This window comes from Motacilla alba, chromosome 3, assembly GCF_015832195.1.
Source record: "Motacilla alba alba isolate MOTALB_02 chromosome 3, Motacilla_alba_V1.0_pri, whole genome shotgun sequence".
In the NCBI taxonomy this organism is placed as follows: Eukaryota; Metazoa; Chordata; class Aves; order Passeriformes; family Motacillidae; genus Motacilla; species Motacilla alba.
The window spans coordinates 82,956,513-82,979,536 of record NC_052018.1 but is presented as its reverse complement, the minus strand read 5'-3'; the positions used below and the strand labels follow the sequence as shown (position 1 = coordinate 82,979,536).

General features: G+C 51.3%; 1 protein-coding gene across 2 annotated transcripts; it reads left to right on the top strand.

Annotated features, from left to right (window-relative positions):
- The first annotated feature begins 11,479 nt into the window (after positions 1–11,479).
- On the top strand, positions 11,480–22,866 carry TCTE1 (t-complex-associated-testis-expressed 1). Of its 2 annotated transcripts, XM_038132451.1 has the most exons (5): positions 11,480–11,617; positions 15,713–15,970; positions 17,865–18,430; positions 19,486–19,935; positions 21,863–22,866. In XM_038132451.1, the coding sequence occupies exons 2-5, from the start codon at positions 15,787–15,789 to the stop codon at positions 22,037–22,039; spliced, it is 1,377 nt and encodes a 458-aa protein (XP_037988379.1). In that variant the 5' UTR covers positions 11,480–11,617; positions 15,713–15,786; the 3' UTR covers positions 22,040–22,866. The 2 variants fall into 2 exon arrangements, with proteins under 2 accessions (XP_037988379.1, XP_037988380.1); XM_038132452.1 differs by lacking the exon at positions 11,480–11,617 and having other exon boundaries at positions 15,399–15,970.
- Positions 22,867–23,024: the final 158 nt, after the last annotated feature.

The window sequence follows — 23,024 nt, the reverse complement described above, 5'->3', positions numbered from 1 at the left end:
AAAATTGCAGCCTACATTCCCTTACAAACATCGAAGATCTAAGGTGCAGCAGTATCCTGGGCACACAATTGCACCTTCAAACACATGCACACAGAAGGGACGGCAGGAAGTGGGAAACTAATTAAAAACCGATGGGGTTTTTGCTGTGAGCCGGTGCTGTCAGGTTGGCAACACCTTCATAAGGCCAGATGGACCCCGAGGTCCCTTAAGGGCACCTGCAATGCAAGGGCTTGCCAGCATCAACCCCAAGCAGCTACCTGACATTGGCAAAAGGGCAGCAGAAAGTACTTGCATGTCTCTTCTCACACACTTTGCTCTAGGAGCTTCACGCTCAGTAGCCTGGGCTGCAGACTGGGAGGCTGGCACGCAGTGTCAGGAAGAAGCCCAGCTCTCCCTAGGCACCCCTGCCACCCCAAGCCTTGGGACAGCCTGCTGCAGGACTTTGACATGCTGCTCCTTGGATGCCACAGGACTCACTTCAGGAAGGTCCTGGGATTGTTGTGGTAGTAGCAGAGCTGAGCCATGCAGAGGATGTTAAAAGCGTGCTAAGCCACAGGCTCAAAAGCTGTGGGGCTTGGTCCATCAGATCTGGTGCTGAGCCAGCTCCCAGCAACATTGAACATAATGTAGCTTGTCCAAGCTGAGCCCTGCAGGGAGCCAGAGGTGACCTTTAAATGTCCTTGCCAACCCAAACTGCTCTGTGATTCTGTGATTCTGCATGCATAGTGATAGTGTGCACTGAACTGGTCACACCACACACGTACGCCTGTAATCCAGGAACCCAAGCATCCACATACCTGGAATTCTGGGTTACACTGGGTTACAATTCTGGGTTACACTTACTCTCGCCCTGCACCACAGGCTCCCTGTTCCTGCAGCAGCCAACACCCACTTCTGGGCAGCTGCTGCACAGCACACACGAGGCTGTGGAGGGGAACCATGCACTCAGCAGCCATGGCAAGCTGAGACTTCCCTTCCTTCGGGAGCAGCTCAGGGCTATGTCGAGCTGGTGCTGCTGTTCACCTCCTGCATCCCAGATGCTTGGGAAAGGAGAGGAATGGTTCTGTGCTAAAGGTGTTCACCTGTGGGACAGGCAGTATGGGTTGGGCAGGAACACCCCATGGCTGAATCACCCCTCCAGCCCTGGGTCCCCAGCTTCTGGGGAGCATTTTTGGGGAAGAGAAGTTTCCACCGCAGGAGAATGCTGTCCACAGCAGCAAGCTGAGCGGCCAAGGAGGCAGGAGAGGCATTTCCTGGGGAATCCCAGCAGCCTGCCTTTGCCGTGCCCTTCACGGCCAGCTGGTTCCCTGTGCGAGAGCACTTTGCATTCAGCTCCTCAGCCTGGATTGCAGCTGGCGTTTCTATGCTGCTCGCAGAGAGGCGTGACTTCCTCAGCTGCAACCCAAAGCTCCTCCCTCCTCCAGAAAGCACCTGGTGGACCCACAGGGCTGGGAGAATGCTTCTGCTTCCCCTTGCATCTCCTCCCCATCACCATCAGGAGCACCCTGCTACAGAGCCCACCCTCCTGGCCGGGAGCAGCCCATTTCCATCAAGGGCTGAATTTTGATTGATTGATGTCATTCTGGGTCGCTGGAGGGTGGCAGTGGGGTCCCAGGGTGTGGGAACCCAGGACATCCTTCTGGGTGCCCTGGATGGCCAGAGCCGCTGGCAGGGGGCTCTGAGACCCTGGCATGCAGCCAAAGACACTCTTGGGGTTTTGATCTTAGCCCATGGAGCAAATTACTAACTCTGTATGAAGAATTACAAGCCACACACACAAGTTTAGGTATTGTAGTAGAAGTAGTCACGAAGTGAAAGGAAGGATTTTTGAGTGCTGTACAGGGGGATTTTAAGCCTTGTACTCAGAGGTCCAAGTTTTGTGCATGGGGGTCAGGAGTTCTAAGATGGAGGGAGTTGGGTGTGCCCTGTCCTCTTTCTTTCTCCTTCCTAGCCTCCATGTCTTTGGTGATGTTGGCACTCACAGATTGGTTTAGAGTAGAAAGTCACCATTCAATATAGATAGTAGGCATTGGGGGGAAAGTATAAACATGTAACACGTAACGTATGATATAAAAGATGGTACCAGCCCCCTGGGAGGGCAGCGTGCCTTTGTCTGACCTGCTGAACGGGCCACAGCAGAGCAGGAAAAGAATCTTTTAGATAACCAACAATAAACAACCTTGAGACCGGACAACAGAAGACTGCTGAGTCTTTCTTTGAAGGCACGGGTTGGAGCAGAGACTTTTCCATCTTTCGGGGTCACCCCAATCCGGGGGTGAAACCCGACAACTGGCGTCCGCTGGATGGGCTGGAGACCCGACAGCAGGGTGTCAGCACAGAGGGAATGCAGTGAGGTTCTCATGGTGTCAACCAGTCTGCATTCAGAGAGCCATGGGCTGCTGCATCCCCTGTGTGCTGCAGAGCTGCTCATCCTGCAGGGGTGTAACCATGGCAGGCTCCAGTGGAAAGATGAGCAAAGCTGCACCCAAAGCTACATCCATGACCAGCCTCGGGCACTGGGGTGCTGCTGCCCACCACCTACAGTGGCTCCCTTGAGACTGGGGGAGGATGGAAGATGACCCTGTAGAGTCTGCTGTGGTGTAGATTAGAAGGAGCTCCATTGTGCCTGAGTCCATATTGCAACCAGTGCCTGTGTGTTCACTTCTGTGAGCTGGAGGGCTTCAGACCAAGTTGTGAAGTGCTACAATCACTTAAGATTGCTATGGGGGCTGTCAGCCTCAAAGTATTGGTGTAATTCCAGTCCGAAATCCTAACTCAAAACCCTTCCTGTGTTTTCAGCTGGCTGTGGGATCCCTATACCAGAACTATTGCCATCAGATAGTCTGGTTTTCCTGAGACACACCACCCTGAGCCTGCTGCAAAAGTCCCTGAGGCTATGCAGACACTGGGTTACTATTCCAGTCCCCAGCCAAGATCCTTGCATCTCCTTCTAGTCCTTGCCCAGCCTCATGTCACGCACTTTCCTCTTGCTTTACATCAGAGGTTGCCTGGGCTTGAGCTCCAGGAACAGGAAGATAAATCTGAGCCTACGTAGACCTTCTTTTCACATGGTGAAAAATTATTTACACTCGGGTTGGGATTTGCTGCTCTACTAATTTCGTTGTCTCCTCGTTTGCCTGTTTGTCCCATATTCCACACAGTGTTTCCTCCCTCCCTCCCCCTCCCTTCTCTCACTGCCCTCATGGATGTCTTTCCTCTCTCCTCCTCCTGGATGGCCAGGTTAGGCAGGTGCAAGAAGAAGATGTACAGGGAAGATAATCCACCAACTCAAATATCACCGAGTTTTACAGAAAAAGGGGGAAACAGAGGCAAAACTAAATGACCTTTAAAACAAGCAAGTTCTCAGGTTCCCTCCCTCACTCAGAAGTGGCTCCTCTGCTCTGTTATAACCTTCTCCTCCCTACCCCAGCATTTATTTATAAGCACCATCAATAATTAAGAAGCTGCCTGCCTGCCTGCTTGCCTCAGCTGCAGTGTTGACAGAGGCATTTCTGACGTTTCCTGGCTCAGCCTGGCTGCTTTGCTCACTTGGGCTTTTAATTTTCTTTCCCTGCCTTGTTAGAAACACAGGAATCACCCACCTGGAACAGACTGGACATCCAGAGAGCCAGGAGAGCTTCCTGCTGGAGCTGGTTGCCCCGGGAGGTGCTGGCTTTCACAGCACTGCAGCAGCAGGATGAGCTGGGATGTCTGGGGTGTCCCCACTACGGGCACCACCCCTTCCTACCAGAGGCAGGGTCTGGGAGAAGTGACACCCCCGTCCACATCTGAGAGCCATGGAGCTTGCACACTGGCATTTCTTTGTGGAAAAGACAGCAAGTGAGGTCCCTGCATCTGGGCTTCCCAGCCCTGGGCGAGCAGCATCACCCTGGGCACCCAGCCAGGGAGATGGAAGAAGGAGACCCACCAAGCAGTGCAGCCAAAAACCACAGCTGAGCAGGATGAGTTGGCCCTAGCAGGCAGAGCCAGAGGCTTCACAGTGCAAGGGGACAGCTGGACTTAGAATCAGGGATGGAAAGCTTTACACTGGTCCAGAGGAAGCACTAACCCAGGGACAGACCAGGCACAGAGGCAGCAGCTGGGCTTGGCACATTGCTGGCACCGCAGAAGTCCTTGGGAACACTCCAGGTTGCTTCTTGCAGGTTCAAAAGCACCCTGCAGGCATCAGGCAATCTCTGACCCTTGAACAAATCCTCAAGTGTAGGGTTTCTAGAGAGCCTGGCTCAGCAGCTGCAGGCACAGCCTGCAGCATGCCAGTCCAGCTCCCTTTGGCAGTGTAAGCTGGATGCAGCAGTGGGGCACAAGAGGGAAGCCCAGTGGTTCTCCCTGAGCTGGCCTGCGATGCTGCAGACACAGCAGAGACTTTCAGGGAGGCAATGACAGAGAGCTGCAGGGGGGCATCTGGCAGTGTGCACCCAGCTCCCCCCTGCACACAGCACGATGCTTTGGGGCCCTGCTCCACCAGCCGAGCCCTGAAAGAGAACCCCCAGGGGACCGTGGCTCTGCCATGGCCCCCATGCCCTGCAGTGAGGCCAGGGAGTGCCCGGGAGCTGTCGCAGCAGCCGGAAGCAGATCTGTCACAGAGCATGGCTCTGACAGTGATGGCAGCTGGCAGCTCCACAGCTCTACCGGTGCTGGGCTCCGCTGGGCTGGGAAGAGGGCACCAAAGGACAGTGTCAACTCAGCAGCCCTTGGCGCGCAGGCTCCCGGGCTGTCCTATCCCATCAGCGTCCAACTCCCACCACAGCAACTGCCCCATGTTGTTCTTGCTGTCATGGGGTGAACTGAGCCCCCTTCTGCTCCTGCAAGATGCCCTACACCAGGCCCTGCAACTCCTGGTACAAGATATATATGGAGCTGCTCCTGGGAGACACCAAGGGTCTGAGAAATGGAAAATGTGCCTCCTTCCCCATGCGCCCCCACCTGCCCAGGCCACACAGCCCAGCTGAGCCCCCTCCCAATGCTGTCTTCTGTGGGTCAGGCTCCAGGGAGCGTCCCCAGCCTCCAAGGGAAGGGGTGTCTACTTGTGAGGAGCGTTAGTTGTTCCCTCTGCAAAGGACATCACAGCCCAGCTGGCCTTGAAGGGAAATAAGGCAAGCAGGGAGGATGCCCTCATTTCAAATATAACCAAGGACCATGGACCTCTGAGCTGCTTTCTGGTGGCCACACAAGGGAAGGATGAGGCACTGCCTCCTCCGGGATTTTCAAAATCTATAGCCTGTGCTATAGGACCTGATCCTGCTTCACGTCCCTCTAGAGCACCTACACTGTTGCAAGCACTTGGATTTATCTAAATTCAGCACAACAAGGAGAGGTGGAAATTGGGGCAGAGAAGGGAATGACACAGAGTCACAAGCTAAAATGCAAATCATGGACCATCCTGTGGGAAAAAAGAAACCAATGTAAAACCAATGGATCATCTCCATGAGAGTGCTGGAAAACAGCCTCCCACTAACTCTCATCCCCAGCCTGGTAAGGGAAAAGCTTCACACCTGCTCTGAATGTCGTGAAGTCTGCAGCAAGCCCAGACAGGAATAGAAGTCCCTAACTAGAAGCTTTCCCTCCTCCAAGCAAATATGCAGCCAGCTCTTCTCCCACAAGGCACCCCAACTTGACTCATGCGGCCAGTGCCAGCCTGGTCGAGTGGTGATGCCACATCACAGAGCCCTGCAGCCAGGTGGACAGGGCAGGCCAGAATGTGACCAGCACGGCCGAGGGAAGCTGGCCACAGCTGGCATCCTTGGCAAGGACACAACAGCACCCCATTCACCAGGAACTGAGGAGGAAGGCTAGCAAAATCTCAGTGATCAGTGTTTCTATATGAATTACCTCCCTCATTACCAGCCCTCTTGCAGCAGGATGCATCTCATATCTTCTGTGCATGTCTCCTCCTGGACTCTACTAAGGGTCACGTCTTCCTCATCCCCTCCATGGAGTTAAGTGACAGCAACCTGGCAGTGAGGAGACACATGTTCCAGGGACAGGACCTGTGGGGATTGCTGTGACACAGTAGTGACAGCAGAGACCCTAGAGCCGAGGCAGTACTAATGGAGATGCCCATCCCTGAGCATCAAGAAGAGCCAGCAAAAAGCACCAGAGTCCCTCCAGGAAAGGAGGGTTTATTCAAGGGACCAGCCAGTTCTGAGCCAAAAGCAGCAGGCACTGTGCTAACACAGCTATCTGAAGCAGAAAGCCTGGGAATATCTGATCACATCCTCCCCAAGTTCCTTCTGCTGTCCAAACACAACCCCATGCTCCCAGCAGGACTCACAAACAGGATGTTTCTGCTGCCCACAGCCTCTGTGATCCACATTCTGGCAGGGCAGTTGCTCTGCTTTTCCTCTTCTCCTCCTCATTTCAATATAGGGGTCCTGGGCACTTGTCCTGCCCAAAAGGAGCTTGCTAAACCTTCAGACCTGCAGACCTTTGCAGACAGTTACCCAGTGCTGGTGAGCAACCCTGGGCAAACAATAAATTTTCCAACAAGGAAAGAAGGAAGCAGGGCTGGGGGAGCATGGAGGAAGCAGTGGATGTGGTTGTGTCCTCGGCATTGGTTGTTTATTAACACAGAGCTGGGCACAGCTTCAGAGTAGGTCCTCTCTTCCCCGGCACCCCTTGCTCCAGGGTTGTGCCAGTATCTCCCATGTCAATGCCACTGGAAGTGGGGCTGAAGACCACAGAAGCTGGCACAAACACGGCAGCCTGAAATCTGGCAGTGCTGTTTCTCTGTCTCTTTTCCCTAGATCGAAGGGGGGAGAGAAAGGGAGGGGAGCCTGGCACAGCTCCTTCTCGATCCTAGAGTGCCATCTGGCACTTGGATGCAACACAAGGGGCTGAGTGGGAGTCAGCAGAGGGACTTGAAACTTCTGGTCTGACGTTGGAGGGATCTCGGAGAGAGGGAAAAAGAGAGGGCTCCAGAAGCAAGGAGGCAGGGGTTTGCAAATGGGAACCAGTTGGTCCCTGGGCACAGATCACAGATCCTGCCTGCAGGAAGGTTTCTTTGATTCAATCAAGAAAACATATGACCTGGACAAAAACTAATTAAAAACTAAGAGGCAAATAAACTGTCTCGCCTGGGAAGTTTCAGCTTGGCAAGATGGAGCAGCCTTTTACCTCTTGTCCTGCTGCAAGCAGCAAGAGTCAGTGAAGGGAAGGGGTTCCCATGGTGGAAAGTGTTACCAGCTGCTACGCTGAACCAAGAAAGGAAAAATCTAAGTTTTCAGGGAGCGGTAAAGAGTCATTGAGGCGCTGTGGCTGTCCAGATGGGAAGGACAGCTGAGAAGTGGGATTGTGAAGTGCAGCCTTACCAAGCATCTTGGGCAAACGCTAATGCCGAGGATATCCTGCCCCAGAGCCAGAGTCTGGGATGCACAAGAAAGATTTAACATTTGCATCCATCTATTTGGAGGTGATTCCTAGGAGGCACAGCCTCCCAGTGGATGAAGAAAACCTCCTGCACTATTGATGCAGTATTTTTGAAGTAACCTGAACGAAGGAAACCTTCCTGCTTCAGAGTTCAGGCCAGAGGCGCAGTTGTGTGAGAACAGAACCATCCCCCTTGCGCAGGTCATATCCTGATTAACCTATGGCAGCTAGACTGTGCCCTGTGGAAGATGGAGGGCAAGTCTAGGAATATTCTAGGGCTGGTTTTGTACCAGCAAGGGAGGAAGGATACCCCTTTTCACAAACCTTGGTGTGATGCATGATGATGGGGATGCCAATCATAGCAACAGGTCAGATTCACTGATTATTTGTTCCCTTGTTTTGTCTCTTTAATTAATCTCAAAGTGAGAGCATCCAAGCCAGCTGCACCTTCAGCCTGTGGTGGGATGATTGATCTCACCCCCCACGGGGCCCCCTGTGTGCACTGGAAAGGCCAGGCTGAGGGGAGCTGCTGCAGCCTGTCAGCTGGCAGGCTCTGCCTCCTGCCCTGTGCCCAGCATCCTCGAGCAAGGCCTCGAGGATGTCCTGGGGAGATGAGCCTGCACTCCTGCTGCCAAGCCCCGTTCCCCACAGAGCCAGTGCAGGCAGCAGATGGGCTGGGCTCTCCCTGCCAGCACAGGCAAGGGGGCTGGAAGGTAGGAGGTAGAACCAAATCCAGTCTCATTAAGGGTAATTACCATTCATCCCAGGAAGCAGTAGGAAAAAGAGCCCACGTTCTCCCCATCTATTAATAGCTGTCAGCAGCTGCATGGTTCCTGCTGCGACCCGGGGAGAGCAGAAAGCTTTGGGAGAGCAGCAGCACAGAGAGCATCCTGCTGCCCCATCCTTCAGCACTGGCTGTACTGGGGCAATTTTCCTCCTTCCAGGATGTCATTTGTTTTGCTGCTTCCCCCAGGACTCCAGGAACTGCTGGCTGCTTGTAAGCAGTGTTTTCCAGCAAGAGCTGCAGGGAGCCAGCCAGAGGAGGGCCTGGAAATAGAGCTTTGGAGCCAGTCCCTGCTCCTCAGCATCCTCAATTTTCTGAGTCCTGCCCAGTTTTGGCAACTTTCTGTGCTCCTTGTTGAAAGGATAGAAGCCATTAACGAAAGAGGACTCCATCAGTGCTGAGGACAAACCTCACTGGCTCCTACCCTAGTGAATCCCTTTGGTGTCAGGCAGACATCAAACACCAATAGGCTCCTCTCAAACCTGACCTTCAGCTGTGCCCATGGTTCTTCCCCACGGAGAGATGAACCACATCTGACAGATGGAGGTTGCCTCGCTGCAGGCATCAGCTAGAGAGGCTGCCCCACATGGAGCACAGCGCTCAAATGAAATGATATCCCGGACTGGTGTGGTGACTTCTGGCCATCATGGTGTGATGTGAGGACACTGCAGGCTGCAGGAGATGCCCTAGCAGAGCTGACCAGGAGGACACATACACAGAGAGGGGTTTTTTTCCACTCCTTCTACCTCCAGCTGCCACTGCAAACAAACACCCTGCTACTTGCTGTGGACAGAAAGCTCACCAGATGTGTTCCTACAGTCCCTGAAGAGACAGCTGGTGCTGGTGTAACTGGAGAGAAGGAGAGGGAGAGGAAGATGGAGAGGAAGAGAAGAAATGCTTGGCTGCAGGATGCGTTGGTGGCTGGGCAAAGCCAGGGAGGATAATGTTTCTCGTCCATCATGCTGGGACACTAAAAGAGGTTGTCACCCTATAGCCACAGCTTTGTTTCCAGAACAGCACCTGAATCTTCACATTAGCAGCAGAAGATGCCCTGTGGGATGTGTTCCTCCCACACAAGGCACTGCAGGACCTGGCTCCTGTCCAATTTATTTGTTGTGATATGAGGTTTGACTGTTGTTACACCGTCCTCCAACTCCAGGCAAAGCTGGCAGAGCTGATAATGCACAACACCATCACAGGTGCTGTCTAGGGGAAATCTGAGACCTGGTAGCTGCAGGGATACAGAGGGCACCTGGGGTCTGCTGGTAGGACAATGCCTTAGTCACTAGGGCCAGGAAGCAGCACCTTCCCTCATCCTTACTCTCAGCTGTCAACAGTGGGAATGGGAATGGACACAATGTTTTGCATCCCTACTCCACAGCATTTAAGGAGCAACTGCCACTGCACACCCCACTGGGAACAACACTAATGTCTACATATGGAAATAAATGCTAAAGTACAGAAAGAGTTAACACAGCTATTTTTGGACTACCACTGCTTCTTTTCAGCATATGATTCAACACCTGATTGCATCCATTTTGACAACTGACTGCAATATTGGGCACTGTTGTCTCTGGAATCAATGACGGGATAGACACAGCTGAACTCTGTTGGACTGTGAAGTCTCCAAAACATGACATTTGCATTATATTGTCCATGAGGTGGGCAAAAAATCTCAGTGTCGATGGCTTGCTGAAGGCTCAGCTCAGAGATTGATCACTGTTATGCAGGCAGCTCAGGGGTGCTATTTTTGTGGATCTGGTTTGGCTATCTCCTTTGCAATTCAGGAGTCTGACTGAACGTGTGCATGGAAATCAGTGCAAGAGAAAATATCCCTGGCTTTATGTTGCTCTCATTTCTGCTTTTCAAGGTCTCAAAAGCCCTGGAGATATGTTCCCAGGAGTAACATGGTCAGTGTGAGGCCAGCGTTTGTGAAGGGCTTTGCAAGCCTTCTGACTACCCCACTGTGCTAAACACCAGCTTGACTCACAGGCAGTGACACTGTCTTCTGGGGAGCTGAGTGACAGAATCAGGCCACACCCAGAAAAAGAAGTACATTGCTGCCAAGGTCTAACTTTCCATCTTTGAAATTCACAAAGGAAGCCTCAGAGTCTTGATCCTTTTTTTTAACCTATGCCTCTTTGCATTTATTGTTTTGTTGCTGAGCCTTTGGGGCGATCTGGGATCATGCTTTTAACATCTTCTTCATGACCAGGAGGTAAATTTTATATGAAAGTCAGCACAGCTTCCTAAAACTGCCAGCTATTATGGGACTTGCAGGACTATCATGAGAGCTGGCACAAGTGTTATGTATGCTCCCACGGGGCACAGGCTGGCTGCACTCCTCTTGTGCCCGCTACATCAGCATTCCAAAGGAGTGAAAGAAAAACCTGTCTCAGGCTGGAAATGCCCTGGCAAATACTACAATGCTTAGATCTGAGAAATGGGAAAGAGGAGATGCATGTTTTCCTCCCCTTGCTTGCTCTTTATATTCCACAGCGTGATGTTTGTCTTGATGAGGATTCTGGTCTTTCCCCACCTCTGTAGAGGATGCTTAACAACAGGATGAAAAACAAACAGGTCAAAGAGAACATGCAGCAGATGGACCAAGATCTTCTTGCCATCAGTGGAGTTCTCGGATTTGCTTTCCTCCCCCTCAGACCTGCCTGTGACATCACTCTGCCCCAAAATATGAGGCCTTGAAGTAAGCCCATTTCAGGCACAGACAGCATACCTTTAGCCATGCAAACATGCAAGGAAACGGGTATCTTGAGGACAGCGATGTATTCACCCTTTGAATACTGACTGGTACAGAACCATTTGCATTGCACACCTTGCCCCATTCTTTCCATGATGCCACAGCCGCTGCTGCTGCTGCAGGAGCGTCCTTCGGCAAACGCTCCCTCCCCACCCAGCGCTCGTGGAGCACGGGGTCCCCGAGCTCACACAGTTCCTCTGTGCTGGGAGAGGGGGCTCCTACTCCCCACGGCACTAGCTCTCAGCAGCTGCACGGGGCGGGGTGGCGGGGGAGCGCCATCCCAAATCCCGTCCCTCTGCCTTCCTGCTGGTTCTCGGCGCCCCGCGTGCCCCGGCAGTGGGCAGGCCCTGTGACGGGGCCGCGGAGCACGGCGCCCTGCCCGGGCCCGGCTCGGAGGCGGCCGCGACCCCTCAGCGCGGCGGGGCCCGGCCGGGGGTCGCGGCCCGCGGGAGCCCCGCCCCGGCAACGGCCGCGTCCGTGGCGACAGCGGCGGTGGCGAGCGCGGGGCCGGGGCTGGTGCCGGTCCCGCTCCGTTCCCTGCCCCGCAGCAGCAGGACAGAGCCCGCAGCCGAATCGCCAGGCCCAGGTGTCGGGAGGGACACGCACGTCTCTCGCCCCGGGGCCCCCGGCGCTGCCGGGGCTGGCGACGCCCAGCGCCCGTGACCGGGCTCGTCCCCGGCGGTTCGCAGGTGTGACTCGTACCGGAGCGGCCGCGCCCATGAGTTCCCTATCCTCTCGGGGTCTCTGGAGAGGAGCTTGGCTGGCAAGGGGGAGCGCAGGGCCGGCATCCCACGGAGCTGGGCTGGCGGGGACATCCAGGCGCCCCTGGGGAAGGGACCCCTCTCCCCGAGCCTCCGGGGGCCGGCACGGCAGAGCCAGCTGCGCGCAGTGCCCGGGCCCGCGGTGGGCAGTGCTCGGGTCCGAAAGGGCTTTTGGTTTTCTGACATTCCGCTAGGGCAGTGGCCCTTCCCTCCTAGGTCATGCTGACAGAGATGCAGGACCACAGTTTTGGCCCTTCACACTGCCAGGATTACAGTGGTGACATTAACCAAATTCCCAAACGGCCAGCTGGCCTCACTCTGCCCAATCTCCCATTACAGACAAATTTCATGATACCTGAAGCTAAATAGATTCTTAATTTGGCCTTTTCTTTTTTCTTTTTTTTCTTTTTTTTTTTTTTTTAAAAAACTCACAGAAAGCCCATTGCAGTGTCTCAGGCCCAGGCTTAGCCTGCAACACGGTGTCCTAATGCGCTCTTAGCATTGGCCTTTGGAGGTGCTACAGAGCATGGCAAGTCCCCACAGGTGTCGGTGGGATCAGTGGCGTTAGCCACTAGTGGTGTTAGCCACTAGATCAGTGGTGTTTGCCAGACTCAGGATGACTTGCCTGGACTACACATAACAGCATTAAGGTCAGCACACCTGCAGAACAACTGGCATTTTCAGGGTGCTACTGCAGTGGCATAAGAGCTTCCTCAATTAATGGGCAGCCGGAGCTTCAGTGCAAATGCAGTCTTGGCTGGGGCATAACCACCCTCAGAAATAATTTATTCTGCTCTTACAAACTCTCCAGTAAGCACAGTGTTTACTGTTTTTCCATGTCTTTGATCTCTGTAATCCTAGGAGCATCAGCCAAAGGTCACCAATTTCCATGCAGCTCTTTTTTTTTTTTGGTCTCTCTGGGATTTGGTGTGAATGAAAAGAGCAAAAATCTTTTATTTCCAGATCAAAACAGGTTTAGCTGAAGAAGGTTTGTAAGGCATGTTAGTAGCAGCATAATTTGGTTGTGTGAGTAGATTTCTGTCAGTTCCTCCTGGGGAAGGGAAGTGTGATTTCCTTTATTTTTTTTAAGAAGTTCAAGCATTATTTACTTTTCAGTCTGATCTGGGTGTTAAATGACAAAAAACTGGGAATTTACTACATGACTCTGTTCATTGTATATTGTCTAATAAAGCCTTTTTAGGGTTGGTGACTGATGTGTATGCAGAGTGGGTGGGAAGGAGCGTGCATTAACAGTGTTGACTTGGTTTATTGATGGTGAATTACGGCGCTACCCCTGTGTTTAAATACGTGCTTAGCAAACCTGGCTCTGGAAACTGGCTTAGAATCTCAGCTCTGGCTGGGTGAGACTCCTACAGCCGAGGCAGAGGGGGTGAGCAGTGAAGGAGGCCCTTCCCTGGTGCCAGGGGCACCTGGCAGGTGTGCTCACCACGCTGGCATGGTGGGAATGGATGTATTGGGAGCAGTGGCTCTGGGTCACACCTGGCACCACAGGCATGGGGTTGATTTGGATGCTTTGCAGCCTTGCTCCTGTTTGCTTTGTAGTGAATGACAAGTGGGCATGGTGGAGTCAGCTGAGCTGGCTTGCTCTGGGGCTAAGATCAAGGGAAAGCCTCTCAGCAGCCTGGGCAGCTGCCTCAGGGCAGCTGTGTCTCCTGCCTGGACTCTTGGAACTCATTTGGCAGCCCTGCATGTGCCATGGGTTACCTACCCTCTGAAAATCAACCTGCCATCGGTAAACAGGCAATCCCATCACCTGCTGGAACAGACAGGAAATAATCCTAGGCCACCAATGCTGTACTGGCTCTCCCCAACAGCTGGCTTTTAATGATTGTTTCCAAAAGGTCAGGAAAGCCATCAGAAGCTCCAATCAGCTGTGATTGGCCTGGGGGACAAAATGATACAGATGCTTTTTGAATAGGACAAAGGACTGAGCAAGGAGAAAACAATTTTCCCAGTCACTTCTATTAATGCCACCTCTCTGCCTTCTAGCTGTGTTTTGCCCTTCCACGGAAGTCCATCGAGCACCAGGAGTTGGGTCTCAGCTGAGCTAGTGTGCTGGGGAGAATCAGGTCTCTTCCCCTTGAAAGGTGGCCTATCATCATAGCACTTTCCTTAGGCACAAGGACATTTGCAGGGAAAGGATTCCCGGCATTCTCACAGCTGCCTAATACTCATTCCTTCTCTTTCCATTTCCACCCTTCATCAGATGAGGCTCCCTTTTTCTACAGCCTTTACCTTTGTCATCTGTACACCACTGCCTCCCAGGAAATACAGTTTCCCTGTTCTTGGCACCCTTCATTCTCCTGCTTTGGGCCAGAGAATGCCCTGCCACTGCCATCCCCACCCTTTCCTGACTGCCAGGCCTGCCTCAAGCACATTTGAAGAAGCCTTTGCTGACATATTTGCAGCATGAATCATTTGCTCCTCTCTTCTAGACCTCAGCATTTCACAGATCTCCTCTCTTCCCTCTTTTGCAGGTCCTTCCTCAGATGCCTTTTGGAGGGGGAAGGAGCAGAGGGAGTAAGACTAGCAAAGCCAGCTCCAGAGCTTTCAGGGAGAGGGCAGTGCTGGCAGAAGCAGCATCAGCTGGGAAGGCAGAGGTGAAAGGAGCAACCTTATGCAGGGGAAAGAAGGACTAAGATGGTTCATCTAGGGACCACTGTCTGGGTCACATCCCTCACAAAGGAGGAGCTGGTTGGGATCAAACCACCCTTCAGGTGAGGGATATGGTGGCCAAAGATACTATATGGCAGTTATCCTTCCACAGGATCCTTTAACCCTGTGGTGGTGCAAGGCCACCACTGCCCTGAGATATCCTCTTGGTCATGCAGGAAGGTGTTCTCACCTCTGACATTGCCATCCACCTCTGCCTCATGCTTCTTTTAGGTGTCCTGCAGCCCTGTTAAGTGCAGTTAGCCCCAGTAAGGATCAGCATGGGTCTGTATGCCCTGGGTGATGCTCATCAGACCTAGATGCTCTTGTGGAACCCAGAACTCAAGTGGATCATTCCTTCCTGGGGTCTTTTCTGCCTCTTTCAGACTGGCTGGTTAGAGAACCATTAGGACTTGCAGGCAATAACCATACATGTGGGATTCTGAGAGCACTGGCCTTGAGGTTGGAATAGGAAACAGCAAATGGAAAACTTTGGTCTGGGAAACCTCTGCAAAGTTAATAGGACCAGGCATCCTTCCTTCTGCTCCAGGCTGGTTCTTTTAGCTCATATCTGCTTAGGCTCAGTGTGGTCTGAACAGGTCTGACCCATCTCATCAGTTAATGGATATTTGGAAGGAGTTCAGCTGGAGAATAATGGAGAAAAGCAGGAAAAGAATACACTTATAATGTATTCATCTGTAAAGCATCTGCCTTTAGAGAGCCATAAGAACAGGCATACTGGATCAAACCAGGGGACAGCTGGCCCAAAAACCCATCTCTGACAGTGGTTAGAAGCAGACACCTGGAGAAGAGTAGAAAAACAATGCAAGTATGTGTTCTTTCCTCCAGCACTCTCCCCACCTCCAGCTGTGTTCAGCTGCTCACACTGAGCCACATGACTTCTGTGTATTTCATTATTCTCAAAGGCTTTCTCAATCATGGACTTTTCTTAGAGTCTGAAGACTCCTAAAATCCACAGTGTCCGGTGGCAAGGAATTCCCCAGTTCAACTGCAGCCCGTGTGAAGAACCCTTTGCTTTAAGCCTAGCTCCTGCCACCTTCCCCTATTGCTTTTATTGGAAAAGACAGTAAACAATCAATTCCTGTCCATCCTCTTCAACAGCACTCTGAATTAACACCACGTTATTATCTCCTTATTGCATGTGGTACCTAGAGACCTCTTGGTACAGGGCAGGGTATAAAGATGAGGCTGAATAATAGTTGTTTGGCTGCAGTGCTTCCAGTCCAAAGCAGAGAAGGCAAGCAAAGGGCAAGTGTGGTACAGGAGAGCAGTGTGAGCTGACCATTAATATTGCTAGCTTCTTTCTAAAGCTGCCTTTTTGTTTTGCAGGTAACCACATAGTGGTGATTCTCAAGGTATTTTCCCCTTGCTTCTCCTGAAGGAGAAGTAGGTCCTGAGCAAGGATGCAGCAGCCAGAAGCTGGTGACAAGAGCAGATCCACTCCCTCACCATGTCCACCTCAGGCCAGCCTCACTGATGGCCCATTCTATACACGCCGCTGCATCACTGAGGATCTCAGCTGGTCCCTGGTCACTGTCCCCCACCTCACTGAGCTCTGCCTCCAGCACATCGCTCACAATTTCGAAAGTAAGTGGGAGCGCATTTACTCTAGGACACATGGAGAGAGGGTCAGTTCCAGAGAGCAGAGAGTCAACAAGGCAGGCAGATGCAGCTGAAAGGCAGTGTGGCACCCAGCCCTGCCAAAGGAGCAGATGGGGAGAAATATCCCCTTGGGCAGCCAGTTAAACAAACTGTTTAGTTGCTAAGTATGTATTTGTACACTCCAGGGACGGCTGTAGTCCTCTGGGCTGCACTCCAGGATGTGACTGTACTGACCTTGTTCTATCACATCTTCTTCCATCCATGCTCTTCTGGACTCACCTCAACCATGACTGGGGCTGTGCAGTTGCTGTTTCCTGCTCTTGATTCATACAGACGTTAGGGTAGCGCTCAAGGATGGAGCCCTGTTGTACTGAGTGCTGTACAAAGAGATGCAGAATTGCTCCTGCCCAGAGGAGCTATCATCTCAGTATTGTACTCACAGGCTCAGCCCTCTTCCATGGCTTTTGGTGGTGATGTGACAAGTTATATCCTCAGGCAGGGAATGTGCTTTTGAAGCAGGTGGACTGATGAAACACAGCAAAACAGAAGACGCCTGTCTCATCTGAGAACTGACTGGGAGGGGTAAAAGAAGGGCCTGTCTTTTTGGCTGACTCAGTGAAGTGGCAGCAAAGACCAAAGATAGTTTTAAGGCTATGTCCACACTGGGACTGAAAGACAGTACAGAGGAGCTCAGTGCTGCCTTATGCCAGGAGCTGAAGGTACTTGAGGGTCTGAGCTGGGACAACCTTGCAGTCTCAGCAGCCTGATCAGTCAGTTTGATGCCAATTGCATTGGACCTGCACTGTGCACACATAAAAGCAGTGTGCTTGTTCTGATGGGGACCCTCATGCTGTTACCTGAGCTGTGAGGCTGCACCTTGCCCATGGTGGGGCCTGGGTGAGCCAGAGTGAAGCTAGCCCAGCCCTGCCCATACGAGTCCCACCTCTGCTTGTGTTGTGGGACTTTGCAGAGAAGGTCACCACAGTGTCAGCTGTGGGACACTGGAAAATAGCTTCCAGGAAGAGGCTATGGTAAAACTGCCAGCGCCCTTAAAGGGACGAGAATGCCCCAGAAATAGGGGAACTATAAAGCTAATCCCACTTTGTGTTTCATAATCTGGTTTCCCATGCACAGATAAGTTTCTTCACTGATGATTTATGTTACTCAACACAACTGTGTACACATGACCAAATATTCATGGTTTGAGTACACGTGGCTTTTCTCTGGCATTTCTGCACACAAAGAACTTCCACCAGAGAAGACAGCTGAGACTTAGGGCAAGCATTGGGAAAGAGACTCGGGGGAAGGAGTATCTGGGAAAACAGGGTTTTTATTTAAACAAGGTGGACCTAAACGCTAGGAGTGTGCCTCAGCAAAAAGGAACAGGAATCAATTTGAGGTAAGACCAATGCTTGAATTAAGATAAATAGGCACAAGGACCTGCATGAAAAGCACACAGTTGTTCTCAAATACTTTTCTTCAATATGCTTAGAAACCAAAAGGGAGAAAGTTCAGCAAATGGCAGGCCAAGCTTTCCCATCACTGTAAGGCTGAATTAGTTCTCTTGGGAGCAGAATTCCTGCCCTGAATATAAACCGCATTCAAACCAAGTTTAAATGGGGAGCTCAGTTTCTGGCACAGTTCCCAAATATTATGAGAGTAAACCAGATTGCATTGATGTTTCATTGTAAATGTTAGAAGTCATATATGGAAATGTACAAATGAATCCTACTTGTGTTCTGCCAACTTAGGTCTGTGCTCCAGCTTCTGGCAACCAAGGAGAGAGCCAGTATCAGCAGCTGGGGGCTTGGGCAGAACCACAGTGCCAGTAATTGTTCCTATGCTCAGACCAACCTCTCATTCTTTTTATCTCTTCCAGAGAACCCTATTTTGAATGATCTTCTGCCTGAGCACCAAAAGAAGGTGGTGGAGAGGCTCTCCACCAGCCTTCCACTCACTGTGACTGCCAACACAGTAAGCCATGAGGAGTACTGGAAGAGGTGCTGTATGGAGCGCTGGCAAGTGTGTGACATCTCCAACTATGGAGACAGCTGGAAACGGATGTTCTTTGAACGTCACCTGGAGAACATTCTGAAGTTTTTCATCCCTAACACCACAGACCCCGAGCAGGTCCTAGAGCTCATCCCGCTCTGCAAAGGCTACGTGCGGAAACTGGAGATCAATCAGTTCCTGCCACCTTTGTGGGATCAAAAGGAGGAGAGCAATGACCTCTCTGACACGGAGGATGATGCTGAAATTGGTGAGGTCTACATGCATCACTACGACCTGAGAGCTCTCATTACTGCTCTCCCTCAGCTTGAAGAGCTTCATCTCATTTACGATGTGAAGAACTGTGGCATGAACTTTGAGTGGAGCCTCTTTAACTTCACTGAGCTGGACTGCTCCAACTTGGCTGCTGCCGTGAAGATGTGCCGTAACTTGAAAGTAATATACCCCAAACTGAACCTTACTGCCTCAGCTAGGTCTTCAAATTGCCTGTGGATAGAAATACAGGGACCAGTTCTGCTTGCTGGTACCACCCTTCCTCTTGCAAGTTACAGACTCTGACAGAGTGCAGAGATGTTAACCTGCTGGCCTAGAGCTGAGTATCTTTTTCTGCCATGTCCTTGTCAGAATGGGTTGTCAGGGGATCAGTGAGCAAAATATTTACTCCCACAAAACTTGTTGCCTGTAGCGTAAGAGGCAGCAGCACTCCACTGTTTTAACTCCTCATATAGTTCTGGGAGGCAGGAGAGGAAAAGTCCAGAGGGAACTTTTCATAAGGGGTTTTTGGTATTTTGCTCGGTGAATGCATGTCAGCCTCTCCCAGAGGAGCAAAGACCCCCCAAGAATAGCGTGGGGAAACAGTCACACTTGCCTTAGAGCAATGAGGGATTTTCTCCCAAGAACGAACAGTATCTTCAGCTCTGTGGCAACTGCAGTGCAGATACTCAGCCCCTCCAAAACATCAGTGGGTATTGCTATCCAGAGTGGAGCCAGTGTAAGCTGGATGAACTCCCCACAGACTCTCATGCTTTGGGAAATATGGCTTCCAGAAGAGAAATTACCTCCCTTGTGGCTATTAGGATGCCCCAAGCACACAGAACATTGTACTGTGGTTATCACTGGTGCATGTGTTCATTCAGACAGGTTCTGGGCTGGGTTCTGCTGCTAGCTGCTGCAGATGTTTGGACAGCTTTATCTTGCTTTAATTTAGCACCAGTTAGAGATCTTGTGCAATCAGAGGAGAGGAACAGGCATTTCCAGGAGGCAAACCCTTTTTCCCTAGAATAGGTATGGGATATCAGTGGCATGCCCTGCTTGCTGGAAGTATCAACCCACTAGGAAAGCAAATACTTGAGCCTGCTAGCTAAAGGTGTCTGAAGTGAAGGGAGATGAATCCTGTCCGGTGGACCATAGGTTTAACTCTGTGGTGATCTTGTACAAAGCTCAGTCCAAAGCCTTGGCTGTTGTAGTGACCCTGGTTTTTATGCCCACAGGTTTTCAAGCTGACACGAAGCAAAGTGGATGATGACAAGATCAAGCTCCTGGCCCGTAACTTGCAGCATCACCCTTGCTTGTTGGAGCTGGACTTGTCCCACAATCTCATCAGGGACCATGGGGCACAAGCTCTTGGCAAGCTGATCAGCCACAGCAGACTAGAAACCCTAAATCTGTGCAACAACCAGATCTGTCACCTGGGGGCTCAGGCTCTTGCTCAAGGCCTGGCTGAGAGCTCCACCCTGACCTCCCTGAATCTACGCCTCAACTTCGTGGAGGACAAAGGCGGGGAGGCGATTGGCCGTGCCCTGCTGACCAACACCAGCCTGAAGTGCCTCCATCTGGGAAGTAATAAACTGTCGGAGCCAACCGCGGCAGTGTTCTCCCAGGTCCTGGCTCGGAACACCACTCTGACGAGCATCAACTTCTCATGCAACCACCTGGGGCTGGTAAGAGAAGCCTCTTCTGCCCGCAGTCTGTGACCCTGTGTGGTGGCCTTGCAAAGCAGATCCTGAGCCTGCCTCAAAGACACAGAGGCAAATGCATCCCTCATTTTTCATTCTTGCTACGACAACAATCAGTTGGGAGCAGGGAAGAGACTGTAGCAGATGTCAGGAAAGAGAAGGACACCTTCTCTGCATGAACATGCATTTACCTCACTTGTTACATCTAGCTCTGTTCATAGGGCTGAATCTGTCTTTGAGGCTTTGGGCTTTTGGGCAGAGAGGGATTTTCCCGCCAGGAAACTGAAACCCAGGAAGCATGTCTGGAAAAAAATCACAGATGCTTCGCACATGTGAGTGTAGTTAATGATAGGCAGCATGAGATGAGGGTCTCATGCATATACTCTGTGCTTTGGATCTGCTGTGCCATCTGTCACTCAGCAGCACACAGATAGTGTCACCCTTCCCAGAATTTCTCATGTCCATCACACGCTCAGAGGACACTGTTAGAAAATTGGCTTGGTTGTTGAGCTTCTTTAACTCACCCTGCGGCCCGGGAGCGGTGCGGTGGGTCACTAGTGTCATGTCTGTGTGCTTGTAAGTAGCTCCTAAAACACAGGCTTACATTTTCTAGACAGAAGAGCAGCCACAGATCTTACTACATCCCTAAGAGCTGCAGTGTGCAACATGCCCACAAACCAGACCGCTTCTCTTCTGCTGATTAAAAAGAGCTTTAGAAATCTGAAACTAGACAGCCAAAAGCAATCATGCTGGCTTTTAAACTTTCTGTGCTGCCTCGATTATTCTCACTGTCAAATAAAGAGACAGCAAGACCAGCTGTCCCTGCTGGCAGGAATATTGGCATCAATGTGTTTGACAAGGGTTTTAAAAGGATTTGATGGCAGAAAACCTTTTGTGAGTTCTAAATTTTATGGTCCTGGATGTGGAAAACCATTTGAGTTTAATGATAGAAGGGGGCAAAGGTTGGAAAGGATAGAAGGATTTTTGTTTAGTAAATAATAATCTCTGTGCTTAGAATCGTCCTTCTGATGAGCTCTCCTGTTACCCATTTGTGAAGTTCCGTGGCAGCCCAAACGGTGGCTGGTAGTATTATCTTTGGGAAAATTGGGGGTTTTGATAGAGAAGCATTCAATTCTGACCTCTGTAGCCCATTAAAAAGAGACCTCTTCCCAGTCCTTTTTGCTCTGCCCTTTTTGGCAAAAGGGCTAAGAGGCAGGGTGTTGGGATCAGGGGGCCATCTGGATGGAGGAGAAGGGACAGGAGGTGCATTTGGTACCTGGAAGAGAATAGCTACAGCAGAAAAAAGTTCAAATTGTCACATCCCTAAACACAGTGCTTCATGTATGGGGGGGGGGGGGGGAGGAAATGCTTCTGAGTGGGTCGCCTCCCTAAGGCTGCATCACATTTTCTGTCTCATGAAGGCTGGTCTTCAGTTACATGAGATACTCCTCTCAGGAAAGCCAACCCAGCCTGGGAAATGGCATCCAGACAGAAAACTGCCAGTTCTGGGGCTCTCACAACTGCCAAGATGAGGGACAGCACGCTAATCCATTTGTGCCCAGCCAGCAGTAAGCTGGGAACCGGGGGACAGGGGGGAGCAGACTCCTCTCTCAGGTTATCATTGCCAGATGTGTTATTAACCAGCATGAGCTTGAGAACTCCTGACATGGTACCCAGAGGGAGTCATTAGCATGTGTCATGTCACAGAGAGCTGCATAAGGTTACACTCTTCCTCTGCACTTCTCCTGTGAGCAACATTTCGGACCTGGGTGGAGGCCTTTATCCCTTTTGGCACCATCTCATGGACCTCCCACTGACAGCAGCAGAAGTTGCCCTGGGGAGGAGGGAAAAGGAGCAATACACTTCTGTTTTGGATGTCCTCCTTTAACCATCCCCTCTCATCCTTTTGCAGGATGGTGGGAAGCAGCTGCTTAAAGGGCTGGAAAACAACAAGACTTTGACCGAGCTTGATCTCCGCCACGCAGAGGTGGAACAGGAGACTGATTTCCTCATTCACGAAATTGTGTGGGCCAATCGGGAAGCGGTGAGGCTGGGATCTCTGCAGCACCCCACCAATGAATCCCTCTGAATAAAGTGCTCCGGGGACCAATGAGCTTTGGGTGTGCAGTCTTGGAAACGCTTCACTTCAGGGTCTTGGTTTTATTGGCTTTTCTGAGAAACACTTAACTTGTGGCTGCCACCGCAGCCTTTCTCAGACCCCCATCATCCAACCTGTGACTTCACTGGAGACAGATACTTGATCTCAAGGCACTGTAGTGGCACCACAGAGCAATTTGCTTCTTAAGCCCTCTCTCTCACTGCACCCTAAATCTCACCTCCTGTGATGCTTTTCTGTGCTCCAGCAGCAAGCTTAGTTCAGGCAACTGAATACTGTTTCACCTGGAAAGCAGCTAAAATGAAGTCTCTGCCACCCAAATGGTCTAGTTCAGACCTAACTTTAAGGTTTTGCTGAGGAGGATGTGAGAGGCCTAGAGGATTGAGGGAATGTTGTTTCTAGTTCCTCAGCAGCTTTTTCTGGCTATTGCTCTGCTCAATAATCTATTTGAATTTATAATAAATGTCTCTGGAGTCTGATATGGGTGGTGAAAAGTAAACAGAAATAAATTCAATAACTCAAGAGGTCTCAGCACCATGGTTTCCTGCTTTGGTTTGCTCTGCTTTTAATCAGTGATAGCCTGCTTTGTAACAGGTGAAATCTTTACAACCAGATGCTTACCTTACCTAGTAGTGCTCTTCTGTGCAAACCTGTCCAAAACAATCTGTGTTTTGCATAACTTCAAGCTAGAGGGGTCCCTTCAGGACTGCTGGCCCACATAGCTCACAAGTTTGAAAACAGTGCAGCTTCCTTGGCCTTGGAGCAAAATGGAGCAGCTTCCTTTTGCTCTACAGGCTGGAGTCACCTAAGGATGGGACAAGGCACATACTTGAGTGAGTTGGTCCACTGGCCACCCTGCTCAGGAGATATCAGGGAATTAAGCAAGTCGGTTGACTTCCATCCCCTCCCACCCTCTGAGCAACGCAGGAGCTTCCCATGCCTTCCAGCCTTGCCCAAC